The sequence below is a fragment of the Pleurodeles waltl genome, chromosome 6 (genome assembly GCF_031143425.1).
Source record: "Pleurodeles waltl isolate 20211129_DDA chromosome 6, aPleWal1.hap1.20221129, whole genome shotgun sequence".
In the NCBI taxonomy this organism is placed as follows: domain Eukaryota; kingdom Metazoa; phylum Chordata; class Amphibia; order Caudata; family Salamandridae; genus Pleurodeles; species Pleurodeles waltl.
The window spans coordinates 1,531,610,550-1,531,626,602 of NC_090445.1; the positions used below are offsets into that span (position 1 = coordinate 1,531,610,550).

The window sequence follows — 16,053 nt, forward strand, 5'->3', positions numbered from 1 at the left end:
CGGCCATACAAACAGAAGCCACTTATGATTTGAAGAAGGATTCATTGCACTTCCTCTTTATTCACAAATACATAAATGCCACACTCTGACCATACCTTGTCTGATTTGGGATGCATGGCTGCTGACAGACCTTTTCAAGACCATGAGTCTCCATCACCTGCACTGGCTGTGCTCCGATCACATCTTGTCACACTAGGAGCTTGCTGATCCAACTTAGTAAAACCAGTGGTCAACACTCCGTAAGCTATCACCAGACGTTGTGTGGCCAGGTACCTGCGCTCAATGGGTTATGACCAGATTACCAGACCAGAAGTCTGTACATGTTGGGTTCTTTATGAAAAAAAGGATGATGGGGGAAGCTGGGAGAACTTATACACTTCAGTTCGTTGTCTTCCAGGGTAGAACTAACCTATAAACCAAGGTACACTGTCCAGAAATATGGGGCTTCTCACTACTAATAAGGGTGGAAGCTCTTTAGGAGAAAATGGCCCTCACTCACCATTAGGTGACATGCTTCATTATCAGGCCATGCACCTTGTCAGGCCGGCTCTGCAAAGCCCGACAGGTTCCTCTAGAGGGCTCTTTGCAGGAGATCATTTAGAAATAATTGCAGCTGGATGGGTGTGTGAAGAACTGGATGAAGTGTGATAAAATTGACTATAGGTGTCAAAAACAATCTTTACTACAACCTGACACTGATGTCAAGATTAAAAACAGGTAACACAAAAATGTTTTGGTCCCTCTGGAGGAAGGATATGAATTAACTTCCACAACAGTGGTTGTACCATAAAGAACTTTCTGGACTGATGAAGTTTGTGAGTAATATATCAATTTTTTTAGAAACTTTAATTACACAATTTAAAGTAATCGAGGTGCTTCTGTATATTGGCGCAGTGTGAGTCAATTATGTGTTAGTATAAGTGTTGCAGTGCTATTTACATGAAAACTAAACCCAAACTGTGGGTCAAAGCATGAGGTCTCAAATAAGCACCTATAACCCATAGGTACTGTGAGCCTGCTGAACTTTTCAAAAGCCAATCCACATTTTCTAATACAATGTCGACGTTTTGACCCCAATCAAAGAAATTAATCAGGCAGGTCATCATCAGGACAGAATATTGAAATACTGAAATAGGAAGCACCCCTATTTGATTGTACTCCGACATATCCTAGTCGTGTTAACAATAAACTATACCAATTTGCCTTCCATTTCAATTAGCCCTGGTGTGTTGTTAATAATACCACGTTTTTACTTTGCCATCTAATGGCTTCAGGAAGGCCTTAGATCGTTCCATGAAAATGAGGCAATTGTTTAAAGCTCTTTTTAAAACTTGTTGGCGTGGTCCTATGTTAAAGTTAAGGATCTGCAGCCCTGATTTAATCAGGTTAAATGCTTTGGCTGGTAGTTCAGCAGCACAGTGAATCCATGGATTCAGGGCTGCAGATCCTTAACTTTACCATAGGACCATGCGAAGGCAAATTGGTATAGTTTTATTGTTAACACGCTTAGGATGTGTCTGAATGCAATCAAATAGGGGCGCTTACTATTTCAATATTCTGTCCTGATGATGACCTGCCTGAATTAATTTCTTTGACTGGGGTCGAAACATCGACATTGTATTAGAAAATGTGGATTCGCTTTTGACAAATTCAGCAGGCTCACAGTACCTATGGTTATCGGTGCTTATTTGGGACCCCATGCTTTTAACCACAGTTTGGTTTTAGTTTTCATGTAAATAACACTGCAACACTTATACTAACACATAATTCACTCACATTGCGCCGTTTTACAGGAGCACCTCAATTACTTTACTTTAAATTGTGGAAATTAAGTTTTGAATAAATGTGATATATTACTCACTAACTTGGTACAGAAAGTTATTTATGGTACAACCACTGTCGTGGAGGTTAATTCATATTCTTCCCCCAGAGGGACCAAAACATTTTCCTGTTACATTATTCACTTACCCAGGTCCCAGGGCACCGGGTTGCCACATTTTTTCAAAATAAGGTTAAAAACAGGGGCAAGAGAAATCAACAGATTATAATGAACTTGTTTTCTAAACTGTGAAAGTGTGTATACCTATCACTTTGGCTGTAGGTGTATGTATGGAAAAGACTGTGTGGGGGTATTACCTAGACTACAGAGCAAATGGTCAACATGTATTTCACCTGTCAAGTCACTAAGGATCTACTGGTGATTCATCTGGACTACAAACCAGAACCTAGTCCTCACTAAGAGAATAAGAATACCCAACCTCAGTAGAATTAGTGGAGAGATAGCTTTAAGTATCCATGGCTACGCAAGACCTTCAAGTGGATTCCGATAGAAACCAGAAGAACGGTCACCCACGCCCTCGTCAGCAGTAGACTGGACTACGGTAACGCCCTCTATGCGGGGACCACAACCAAGCTTCAGAGAAAACTCCAGTGCATTCAGAACGCCGCCGCACATCTCATCCTCAACCTCCCTCGCCACGAGCACATCTCCGCCCACCTCAGATCTCTACACTGGCTGCACATCAACAAAAGGATTGTCTTCAAAATCCTAATCCTCGCCCACAAAGCCCTCCACGACACCGGACCGGCCTACCTCAATGAACGACTTAACTTCCACATCCCGACCCGCCAGCTCCGCTCCACCGCCCTCGCAACAGTCCCCCGCATCCAACGCACGACCTCCAGCGGCAGATTCTTCTCCCACCTCGCCGCCAAAACCTGGAACTCCCTCCCCACCAACCTACAAAAGACCCAGGACCTCCTAGCCTTCAGAAAGTGCCTCAAAACATGGCTCTTGGAGCAGTAGCACCCGCCCCCACTCCCCCATCAGCGCCTTGAGACCCTACCGGGTGAGTAGCACGCTTCACAAATTATTGATTGATTAATTGATTGATTGATGGCCAGTCTTGTCATCCCATGTAAACCTACCCTACAGTACAGTTGGAAGATTTTTCCAAAACGTATCTTTAGACTGCCGGCCAGGCAACAGCTCCCCCATCTCATGACTCAAATACATTCGAGCTGATGTCACTCTTTTGAACTCTCTTGATGAAGAAAAGTTTTAGTCACTACCAACCTTGAGACAAAAGACAGACAAAGGTCCAGATCTTTCTTAATGTCACTGTGAACACGTTTGTAAATTGCTTTGGCAACAGGATGTAGGCCAAAATTATGACAAATCAGGTGTCCCAATGTCGCCCAGAGGGAAGGATCACAAAACCTTCTCAGTCGTCATAAGAGATCAAAAGTCACTGCCTGGTCCTATCATCTTTTGACGTTCACCAACCTGTACATGTAGAACCATATCTGCTGAAGTTCATGCTATTGCTGATATTATGTTCATCACATTTTCCTATTCATGCTAAGCGGAGGAGACTTTGCCAGTGACTGCATGCACAAGGCCTGGCAAACCCCTGCTGACAGCTCAAGCACTGCTTCTCACTACTGACCCCATTCACTGTGCATTCCACGGAAGACTTCAAACGCAGTATATTCCACCTCTAACATGAAATGAGGGAAGCCCATGCAAAGCAATGTTTGATTCTCTACGGAAGGGAACACATCTTTCAAGATACTCTTCCACCTCGGCCAATCCCCTAGATGGGCATAAAAGACTAAGCCATGATGCCTGCATCCCCAACCTTATCTACAGATTCTGTTGCTATCAACCAATACAGTGCTGCCTAATCAATCTACATTTAACGTAAGCTGATGGACCACATTAGCAATGCGTTCAATAAAAGATTTGCATTGGAGATAGCTTGCATTAAAGAGAACCAGAACATCTTGCAGGTTCCAACTCTGAATACCTGTGCCACACTTTCCATTCGGCAAGGCCCAGCTGGGTTGCATGACACTATACCTAAGTCAGTAATATCGACATACAAAAATATTGCATTGCCAAATAGCACCACATCTTCAAAGTAAGTATTTACTATTCTTATTTCTCATGACAAGTATCGATATAGCATTCTTAGTGCCACATCCTAGTGTTACATATATATTTATCATTCTTATCTACATCCTTGTGGTAAGTACGTAGATTGTATTCTTAGCTTGACATCTTAGTGGTTAGTATATAATTACTATTCTTACCCTCATGTCCTCATCGTAAGTATGTACATTGCATTCTCAAGGCCACATCCTCATGTTAAGTATATATTTACTATTCTTATCGCTACACTCTCTAAGTACATACATAGTATTCTCTGTGCCACACCCGTGAGGTATCTATTTACTACTCTCGCCTCCACATCTATATGATACCCATGTAGATAGTATTCTGAGCTCCACATCCTCATCGGAAGCATATATTTACTGTTCTTACCTCCACATCTTCATACTCTACATTTACCTTGGGATGCAAAGGTTAGGTCAACGTTGCGGATGCAATATTTTTGGCATGTGATATAAAGAATGCAATATAGCGGGGGAGTAACCTCAGCTGCCACTCACCGCAGGGCCCATCAAACTTCTTGTAGATGTTTTCTTGCTTATCGCAGGCATGCTTGTTGAGGTGGCATTCGTCACGGTAGTCCTTGCCGTCGCTGCCGCAGACCACGTTCTCTGGCACGCCGGTGCAGGAAGCTGGGCAGATGCACTTGGCTGACTGCCCATCGGAGGAGCGGGCGCAGGTGCTGCCGAAGCTGCAGGTCACCTCAGCACAGGGGTCCTTGGAGCCTGTTAGAAAAGGATGAGAAATGAGAGAGGATTCATGGCAGACAATGCCTGGGGATTAGCTGAGGCTCTCACAATTTAGCAAGTGACAAATTCCAGATTTGTTGGAAGGGTGAGAGCACATCCTGGGGCTACAACTAATCTCCCGGGGTGCATGAGGACAGGTTCTACCTTGAAGTACACTGGCAACCACTTACAAGGCAAGTTATGTGAACAAGATTCTCAACGTAATGAAACCCACCTAAGTGGAAGGATTCGGGCCAAAGTGCAGAGTTAATGGAGCATTCGGAAAGACAGCACATTATGGCCTGTAATTTTCACAACTGGACAAGAGGTTTTTTCTGGTTCAAATATCAAGAGCTGGCGAAGGATGGAAGGAAACAGAGTGTGTGGGGTGGGAGGCAAATACAGAAATGAACATAGCCTGTTTGCCATGATCCTGTTTAAGGAGCGCTGGGAGAGCGGCTGGGGTGATACCCCCATTGCTTAAATTGTAATAAATAAATAGATAGCTGGTGAGTTCCCCACGCCTCCTGTGTCTTTGTCTCACTCTTGCAGGTTCTTTTTCCTCTCTGCTTTCTACCTTTGTTTTTTAATCTTCTTCTCTCTCCTTCTTTATACATTTATTGCCTTTCTCCGAAGCAATGTCAAATGAGGACAATTCAGTCCTCATCCCCAAAATGTAGTGCCAGCGCCCACCACCTTCAATTTCAGTACTCCTACGGATGCAGTGTAGAGCTGCCAGGAGCATCGGTACACGAAGCACGTGGTGCAGTGGGTTTGAAGGAGGTGGGTAAGCAGAGCTTTGTGGATGACAGCAACATCGGTAATGAACTAGCAGAGGGTCGGGAACCGAGGCTGCGACATGTAAGTAGGCGGTGTATTGGCAGAGATGGAGACCTGTCTTAGGCTGCAATGCTGAAATCGCAAGGGCGTCTGCAGGCCAAAAAGTTTTATTTATTTATTTATTGGCTGAACGATATTTATGCCTCGGTGCTAGAATGGTAGGGTTACCCAGGGGCAACAGTGGAAGTCACTGTTCCGCCTTTGTTTGGGTCCCTGAAACTAAGGAGCGAGGGGTGCTCATAGCAGGGAAGGATTGGGGGTCATGGGCAGAGCTCTAGTAGGCCCCAACACCAGTACAGAGAGACACTGCACCCCACTGTGGACTTCAGATAGAGGTGAACACAGAGCTGTGTGAGAGTCCCAGTCCTGTCACAGTAGGGTGGTGTGGCAGGTCAGTTATGAGATGCAGCGGCTCCAGCCCGGTGGGCCAGTTCCTGTACCCTTATGAACAAGCCAGTGGCCAAACTCCTGCCTGTGGTCCAAACAGAACAGCATTGCTTGACCAGAAGAGAGACAATCTCCACCCAGAACACATCACCACCCCTCCATGGACCAGACAGTGGGGCCGGGATCTTGAACCCGTACACTGGCAGGAGGGAACACTATCAAGCTAGGTCCATCTTCTCCACATACCAGATGTCCACATCCAGATGGGAGGGCCAATGCCCTTAGTCCCTAGGGACAAGACAGGCCCGTTTCCTGTGCCCATATACCACACAGGAAGCCCACTATCTAATCCCTGGGGACAAGATAGGGCCATCTCCCCTTTACCCCCTAGGACAAGATAGGCCCATCTCCCTTACCGCACAGCATACAGCAGAGCCTGCATCTGCACCAGCACCCAATCGTAGCAAGGAAGGGCTGTCTGTCCAGACAGGAGGGGACATTAACTAGATGGGAAGACCCGCTCTTGCCGGAGAACCCCCACACCCAACAGGTTAGCCCACCTCTGCGCCCACTGAGAGTATAGCCAATTCCGGTTCTTCACCAGCATCCGTGTCCCACACATTTTGGTCCATTGCTGGACCGGCACCCCTGACCAGAGCCAGACAGTGCAGCCCGTTACTGGACCCACACCTAGTGACCAGGATGGTTCGCTCCCGTGGCACGGAAGGGTGCAGACCGGAAGCGTACTCGGAGGGGGGGGGGAGGGCGGAGGGAGAGGGGGATTGCGTCCTCAGTGCGCTGTTGCAGTGGGCATGTTCGGCCCCATCCCCAGGGTACAAATACTGCTGCCTCAAGCAGCGCGCGCTTCCGAGGAGCTCAGGCTGACAGAGCCCAAGCTGCGCACCAGAAAAAGGTCAAGTTAATTTACTGGGAGAGGCAGGGAGTCGAGCCTCATCATCCCAGCGCCCCGCTCGCAGCTGCTGCATGCCAGGCCGGGAAAGGGCTTCATTAGCCTCACTCATCCAGCGCTGAGACAGCAAGACACGGGTGCCCCCTTCTCCCTCCCAGTGTCGGCGTAGCTCGGCCCACCCTGACTACAACCTGCCATGCAAATGAGAAGCAACAGCATGGCCAGCCGGTACCGAAAGACAAACCCACCTGCTTCTGGGCGCTATCGAAATATAGACCATCTGTGTCGCGGGGCTATTGAAACTAAAACTGCACGCTCCTAGGCGCTTCCAAAGGAGAAAACTAGCGGCTTCTACCTACTAACATCAGATGCGGCCACTTCCTGATGGGCGATGCAAGAATATGGAACCTCCAGGCCTGGGGCTCCATCGGAAGGCAGAACTACCGAGCTAGCGGAAGATGGTGTCACCTGCTTGTGGACGCAAGAGGAATATAGATAGCCTCTAGGTCTGGCACTGTTTTAAGATAAAACAACCACTTTCTGAGAGCTATTCTTTTATGTGCAATTATATACTTTTTTGGAGCTTTTGCAAAATAAAACCATTGACTGCTGGGCGCTTTAGAAATAGCCTGGACTGGAATCTATCGAAGGACAAGCCCACCTGCCTTGGGTCACTTTCGAAAGACAGAACCACCAGTTTCTCGGCACCGTCAAAGTCGAAATGTCATTTTTCCTTACACCCAAGTTGGAATCCGTCCACATCTGGGTGTTACGGAAAGAGGAGTACCATATTCCAGGTACTTTCAAATATACAGAACTTTCGGCTTCTAGGCGCTATCAAGGTAGCGTGTAGGTTAAGTTCAGCTGTTCTTTTTAAATACATTCTGTCAGGCGTCCAGATCTGCAGGTATAATATGAACAACTCCTGTCCTCATACAATGTACTTTGCGACAGTCCGGAGGCTAGCAGCATTGTCGGGTGAAAAACACCACAGTTCCACAGCATTTTTAGAAGCATTTGTGAAGGATGGGAAAGGGTCAGTAAAAGCATATTTATAAAAAGCAGCATTTGAATTCTTAAGTGTTTGTCTTGCTAGGGGAAAGGAAAAGAAGGTAATTTGTGCCTAAACGGAGAATTTGACTTAACTGGACGAGTTGGCACGGTCTCTGGGGTCGTTGCCCGTTCTGTGTGGTTTTAGACAGTGAATTTTGACGATTCGGTTTTAATTCAGTATTCTTCAAGGGGCGGGGTTTAGGTAATTCAATAGATGTGTGCCACCACTCTACACCTGCTCCATAACCATGCCACCTCTTAAGCAAACCACTCCAACATCATCCTTCTTCGGCTTATTATCCTACGTTCGTAATTATAATTTCAGCAGTGGATGATGAGTGCCAGGTTATGAAGCACGTTCCATACATGGGTGTCCACCTCAGGTGCAAGGGGCCAAACCGTGCTCGATTTCAAAGCAACAAAGGTAAAATTACTTTGTATACAATTGATCACAATGAACCTCTTTTACCTGGTTAGCAATTAAACTAAAACTCTACAATGAATCCGTCTCATGGACACACGTTGGACGCTTCCTCAGTGCACATACAATCCACTGTCAGAATCAATCCATTCTTAATTTTCGGGTTGTCTGAAATGTGAAAATCCTTCTGTGGGCCATATGCTACAACCACATGCGGCAAGCCCAGCCTTGGACTAAATTGTCTTTTATGAGATAAGTACTGAGGGCCATGGTCCCAGCGCTTGATGGCAGGAACCGATAAAGGGAATATTTAATGTACACCAGAAAACGACACACGCAGATATGATCTCTGAGCATTACAGGGAGAAAATACATTCGTCTTTACCTTGCAGATTTCAAGTGGATTTCGGGGTTTTAAGGCCCTGCATGATGGCAGAGCAGCAAAGGTCATCTTCAGCATTTCCAAAAGCCTGGCTCAATCTCCTGCCCAGTTCAAGCCCTAGAATGTAAAAGCGCAAGGGCAGAGCCTGCAATGTGGGGATAATTTAATAAGTAGGTGATTTTGTGTTAGATCTCCTTTTAATAGATCTCACCACAGAAGACTTTAGCGGTCTGGTTAGGACTCATGTTATCACACAACGCACAAATACATCCATAAAGATAGAGAAGGAGGCTTTTGGACAGCCCCTTTCAGCCACTGGCTACTGTGGTTCAGCAGGCTTACATTTATGACTGATTGAGTCGACCATCAGCATTGTTTCATCCCACAGCATTCGCAGTGTGAACTACTTCAAGTACTTCACACACACACACACACACACGCAGTAATTGAGTTTTCAGTATATCTTTTTAAAATTTTGAAGGGATTTGTGCTACTTATTTTTATTTCTGATGGCCCAGCAGCTGCCAAGTGCTACTGAGCTGCTCACTTCCCCAAGATGGTTGCCGTGATCACAAATGCATAAGTTGAGCAGCACTGTGGCCATTTTGGCTTTTTCTCATCTTTGAACGCACAAAAGGTGATGGGAGGAATGCTTGCAATTTTTCTAACCACTGGCAATTGCTCTGTAGCATTCTAACCCATTGTTCTTTTGCCCACCATACCACCTCAGTTAGAACCCATCATATGCAAATCAGTCTTGACCATCGTCCAATAGGAACAGCCTAGGCCAAACTGCCATACCACGTCCTCCCTGAACCAGCTCACTGAATACAGGAACCACATCTGAACAAAACCGATCTTGGGTTGCTTGTTTTCCAGTTCATGGAGGATTTGCACTGGCAGTTCAGGTGGCACTCTTTCCTAATGGAGCAGGTTCAAGATTGCATATTGCTGGGTCCAAATTTAGGTGTCAAGGTGGGCAAAAGAATGATGTGTTGGAATGTTCTCACAATCAATTGTCAGTGGTTAGACAAAATGCAAGCATTCTGCCCAACGCCTTTGTTTTTTTACTTACCTTCACCATTGCGCCATGGCTGTCTGCCATGTTGGAACAGTAAACCTCCCCAAAAAAGGAGTGCACAGTGCTAATGCAAACATGCATATATGGCAAGCCAATACGTTGGCTCTTGCTTACAAAAGGCGAGACCAATTGTCTTTGCCAATGTTTAGGTTTAGATGGACCCTGAATCTAGAAAAAGGTTAGGGCCCTCCTCTTGACCCCCCCATCTCTCTCACTCCCATTATCCACCCGTGGGAGACCTGCAAACCCAGAAAGTGCATTGAATTTCCCTAATTCGATGCTGGAAATGTGTGGGGTAGAAGCAAAAACAGCCACCCTCGGGGTTGGAGAAGTCCCAGGAGGGACCGTTAAACAAGTATGGCAGGAAGGGGTGAACGTGCTAAATCCATTCTGCACAAATCAACTTGTAGGACACTCCCTGTGCTTCACAGCTTACTTTTTTTCCCCAAGGGATGGGTGTCTCTGGTCAACTAATACAAGCAGTCCCTGGGTGGGTGCCTCCTCGACGCTTGATGTTACCCTAAACAACACTGTGCTTTGGGTATTAACAAGTTGACAACAAAATAGAAAAAGAAAAAGAAGCACATTAGGGATCCATTTTGAATTCAAAATGTCCTGTTTCCGAGGGGAGTTCTACTGTAACTAGGCGGGCAGTTATTTTTGTATCTCAGAGTCGGTGAACCAGTTTCTTGCTAAAACCTCTCCATGGAGCATAGGTCAGTGAGCTGACACCAGTGACTTTTATTGCGTCTAGTGTCACTTCGAAAAGCAGAGTCCTGCCTTGATTTTTGTGTGATTTGGGTCAGCATTATGCTTTGGTAGGACTGTGTTAATACAGTGGGCAGAAAAGACACATACAGACGTAAACACTTGTGTTTAACAACTATGTCCTCAAAATTACTAAGTTATGAATGCAGAACTATGAAAATGTGCACCTTCTGTTCTGGTGTGAAGATAAGGTGCACAAACAAATCAGGCAGCAATTAGCTTCCCATTGTACACATTTCTCGCCGAGACTAGATCCACAACTCTATGATGTGGAAACAACTGTTTCCCAGGAAGCTGACCTAGATATAATAGATATCTCTCGGAGGCAACAAGGGTCACCTGGACCAGTATCCATATGGTCACAGTGGAGGAATAACTTGATAAGCTGAAACTGAATGATCAGCTGCTCCATTACCTTCAAAGACCAAAGCACCTGTCCTTGCTTTGGAAGTCTATCTAATGTCAAAGCTAGCTCAGTGATCATGATCTTTAGCCACTGAAAAGTAGTGACGCAAACTCATTCATTAAGACCATCCTTTGCTATTTCCAATTGATTACAGAAATCATAACTATTTTAGTGGCATGGCAGCAAGGACGACTGAGGTGTTGGATGTCGGAAAAAGTGGATTACATTGGTCTATCTAAGTAAGAAACTACATTTGGAAATTGATTCTGCACTGATTAAATTATCTTTGAAAGAACAGAATTAATCATGGGAGGCATTACGGAGACCAGATGAAGGCACTTGCGAACCAAGAGAGCAAAGAAATAGCATTTTAATCATCAATTCTTCATCAAAATTGTATACAACGGCTCTGCACCTATCAACACTACTGTATTAGCTGATTATTTTAATGAAACGTGTTTTGTGTGATTAGTACTCACTTTTGTGAGATTGAGCTGTGGGACTGATTATATTAATTGAGTAGCGCTGCTGATTATCTTCATATTGCTTTGCTGGATTTAGGTAGTTCCTACCTTATTGTGAAATATGTATATACATTTTTCACTATCTTTATTGAAAATCCGATTATTTTTTTTAAAGACAAGGTGCCCTCACCTTTACTTCAGATTAAAAATCTAGGGTTTTGGTAAGCATGTTCTAAAGAAACTATGAGTAGCTTTGAGGAAATGAAATAATATACTGAAGAGAACTGACAGGACGTATCATGGTCCTTTATATGCTGACTAATGGTAAAGAGCTATGCCTATGAGATAACTGTATAAGAAGTATTTCATATAGTTCAAACGCTCTTTTGTAGTTTCTAGTTCTGTGGTACCCGGACTTCCCTCTTAAGGGTCCTGCATCTTTGCTAATTAAATCAACAGCTCCGGATTGTTTAGAGAGAACAGCCATGACTGCCCAGAGTGCATCGGAGCTCGGGGGCAAGATTATGACCACCTGCAAGGCTCTCTCTAAGACAACGCTGCAGTGTAGGAAATCCTAGTGGGGGGACTAGTTTTGTAACACGGGCAGACTAGAGACTAGTTGTTGGCTCTAACCCCTTCTAACTGGCCTAACCTACGTTCAATGCTTAATTTTTGAAGGAATGAATGCCGGTGTCCAAAGCTCCTACTTAGAAGCCTGCGGCCAGCGCTATTAAGTGTAGGCAGGCCAAATACCAAAGCTGCGCAGTCTTGAATTCACCAGGCTTCTTTAATCCACTATCAGTCACGTCCTTCCCCTTTATCTCGCTCCTGCAGCTCCATGCTACCTTCTTTTGTGGTGGTCTTTCAGTCTTTCTATTCCCCCGTGCTTCCCTTTCGTGTTGTTTTCTCTCTGGCTATTGGGAAATGTCTGAAGAGGACAAATAAGTGCTGGTCTCTAAAAATGAGTGCTGGTGGCCCCCACCGGCAACCACTGCCTCAAATTAAGCACTGCCCAGGTCCTATCTTTTGCTTTCTAAGGTCCTGTTTAAACTCTCCTTTTGTTGCTTACGTGTTCCATAGGTGTGGGAGGCTAATATAAGATGCAGCAGGGGTGATCAAAAAAGTTTGGACCATATACTGATTTTGGGACAACCTGGTAACAATTACAACAGGATTATAGATTTAACATACTTCAGGGTTTCCATCTGCATTAGAGTTGTCTTTATATTTAAGGTCAGAGTTTAGAAACTTTTAATTTTTTAACTGGAAAATTAGGACCCCGATTGTTTTTTCACTGTGTTCATGCCTGTCACTTATAGAACTGTGCCCCCAACACATGTGTAGCACAGGTGCGCGGGGTAGAGGTACGGCGTCTTTTGAAGCTTATGCATTAGTGCAGCAGATGTAGATACAGTGGAATCCACAAATGTGAGAAGCCCACTACACCCCGATTATGGAAGTCTTTTGTTACCCCACCCAAGGGCAGGTGTCCAATTGCCTAGATTGCTTTATAATCATTGGCACCCTCTATACCACGCGGACCTTTCCTTGCCCTCAACTACTGCTCATTAAGGGACGGATTAGAAACCCACCCTGGGGGTCACGTGGGCACTCACCACAGGGGCCCTTGCTGATGACCTTCATCCTTCGCTGCTGGTTGCACTGGGCCTTCTCCAGTTCACACTCGTTGCTGTAGGTGGAGTAGTCAGAGCCACAGACCGGGGCCACAACTGAAGGGCAGGTGGTTTTCTTGCAGACACATGTGGCCTGAGACAGATCCGTGGTACTCCGCTCACACACCGCGCCGAAACCACACAGCATTCCGCGGCACACTGGAGAGAGAGAGAGACAGAGGATCAGGAAAACACAAATAGGTTACTTGGCAATCCCAAAGGATTGAGAGGGTCTGTATCTCAGAGGCTAAATGCATGGCAGTGGAACCTTAAGACACAAGTTGTAACCACAAGCTTCTAGATCCAGAGCTCAACACTTGAAAGAAATCGTGTGATTATGGCCAAATTATTTCTCTTTGTCTCAAATTACATATGTGCAATACAAATATATACTTTCGTGATGTAAATATGAATGCCTGAATATGTAATATAAAAAATAAAGACTAAGTAGCCCAGTTACCACTGGTAAAACAAAATGATGAGGTCCACCTGCAAAGAGGGATGAGGGGTCCCTAAGTCTCCCATATCTCACAGATAACATTGTTCTTAGAATGAAAGGGGGAGAAGAATAAGGCCACCTATAGTGTTGGGTGCCCCCCTGCACCACAGGGGCTGCAAGGGCCTGTGTTACACCCCTGCCAATTACGTATCAGCCACTATCCAATCAAATACTGTTTTCTGTAATCTGTTTTTCCAATAAAATCAATAAACACAATATTTGTCTCTGTAAAGCACCTTATGTCACCTACATTAAATAAATAAAAGAATAAAACGAGATATGCTCAAAGACCTGGGTGGAAAGTTGGCATAAGTGCAAAAAGGTGGCCAAGGGGGGCGGGGGTTGAATTAAGGTGACTGGCAAGGCTGGCACAGCCTGGCTCTATGTGGGTGGTAGTATTGTGCTAGGAGTGGCTGCTGCTCAGCTTTAAAGTCTTGGAAAAGCGGGGGATCTGCCTACAACAGGACGTGCCAAGTGATGCTGGCAGGAGAGTAAGGAGATAAAAGTGTCAAACCTTTGTATCACAAAGGTAAGATCCCAGTAAAACGGGGCTGCTGCTTTGAAGCGCACCGACAGAGCTGTGTGTGGTGCTGAGAGCCACACACATGCACACACACTCACAATGTCACTCGCACAGTCTTTCACTCACGCTCTGATCTTTACATTTTTCTAATCAGCTTGTGTTGGGACATTAAGGCTTCTACTGCTGTTGCCCTTGATCTATTTCTTTTGCCTGTTAATAAAGTATGGTAGCAAATATTTTGTTGACACTGTTCATAATTCCAAATGTATGGCATTGTCAATGCTTGTTTTTCTGCATGATGTGAGTGAAACAGCGTGCTTCCACAAAATAGGTGAACATGAGCTCGTGTATGGTTTTATATGCAGACCAAGCAGTAACAGCGTTGGAAAAGGATGGGATCGTTCTGTAAAATTTAAAAACAGTGTCCAAGTGATCTTGGTAAAACATGACTCCTTCAGTCTTTCCTAGCTTTGTAGGCATCAACACTCTGCATGTGGGACCATGCGGCTTCCGTCTGTAGCAGGCCAACAAGTGGCCATGCAGCTCCCCTCTCTATATGGACGATAAGTGGGCTTAAAGCCTCCTTCTAGCAGGACAATAGGACACCATGCAGCCTACCTCTCTATCAGGACAATAGGACACAATGCAGCCTCCCTCTGTATAAAAACAATAAATGGCCATGCTGCCTCTCTCTCTACAAGAGCAATAATTGGCCATGCAGCATCCCTTTCTATCAGGACAATAAGCGGCCATGCAGCTTCCCCTCTGTAGCAGGACAATAAATGACCATGCAGCCTCCCTCTGTAGCAGGACAGTAAGTGGCCATGCAGCTTCCCCTCCATGGCAGGACAATAAATGACCATGCTGTCTCCCTCTCTATCGGGAGTATAAGAGGCCATGCAGGTTCTGCCTCTATCGGAACAGTAAGTGGTCATGTAGCCCCCCCTATCCATCAGTGCAATAAGTGGCCATTCAGTCTCCCTCTGCAGCAGGACAGTAGGGGACCATGCAGGTTCCCTCTGTAGCAGGACAGTAAGTGACCATGCAGGTTCCTCCTCTATCAGGACAGTAAGTGACCAATAAGTGAAAATGCAGCTTCCCTCTCTAGCAGAATAAGTAGCCATGCAGCCTCCCAATGTAGCAGGATAGCAAGTGCCACCCATCTTCAATTTCCGGCAGGACAATAAGTGCACATTCAGCTTCCTCGCTAGTAAGACAATCATTGGTCATGCAGCCTCCCTTTGTAGCCTGACATGGCCTGGCAACCTCCCCCTCTATCAGGACAGTGAGTGGCCATGCAGCCCCCTCTCCATCAGGACAGTGAGTGGCCATGCAGCCCCCCTCTCCATCAGGACAGTGAGTGGCCATGCAGCCCCCCTCTCCATCAGGACAGTGAGTGGCCATGCAGCCCCCCTCTCCATCAGGACAGTGAGTGGCCATGCAGCCCCCCTCTCCATCAGGACAATAGTGCCCATACGGTCTCCCTCTGTAGCAGGACAATAAGTGCACATGCAGCTTCCTCTCTAGTAAGACAATAATTGGTCATGCAGCCTCCCTTTGTACCCTGAAATGGGCTGGCAACCTCCCCCTCTATCAGGACAGTGAGTGGCCATGCAGCCCCCCCTCTCCATCAGGACAGTGAGTGGCCATGCAGCCCCCTCTCCATCAGGACAATAAGTGGCCATGCAGCCCCCTCTCCATCAGGACAATAAGTGGTCATGCAGGTTCCTCCTTCAACAGGACAATACGTGACAAATAAGTGACCATACAGCTTCCCCCTCGCAGAACAATAAGTAGCCATGCAGCCTCCCACTGTAGCAGGGCAGCAAGTGCCACGTGTCTTTAATTTCTAGCAGGACAATAGGTGGACATGCAGCTTCCCTCTATCAAGACAATAATTGGTCACGGAACTCCATCCTCTATCAGGAGAATATGGGGCCAGGGAGCCTCCCTCCCTATCAGG

At 45.9% G+C, this 16,053-nt stretch overlaps 1 protein-coding gene across 4 annotated transcripts in view; it reads right to left on the reverse strand.

The window, feature by feature from the left end:
* AGRN (agrin) overlaps positions 1–16,053 on the reverse strand; it is a 591,795-nt gene that overhangs the window by 166,184 nt on the left and 409,558 nt on the right. For all 4 annotated transcript variants that reach the window (XM_069241113.1, XM_069241112.1, XM_069241114.1 and 1 more), the window contains 2 exons: positions 13,012–13,227; positions 4,456–4,680 (listed from right to left, as the gene is read on the reverse strand). In XM_069241113.1, the coding sequence (XP_069097214.1) occupies positions 4,456–4,680; positions 13,012–13,227 (441 nt within the window). The remainder of the gene's footprint in view (positions 1–4,455; positions 4,681–13,011; positions 13,228–16,053) is intronic.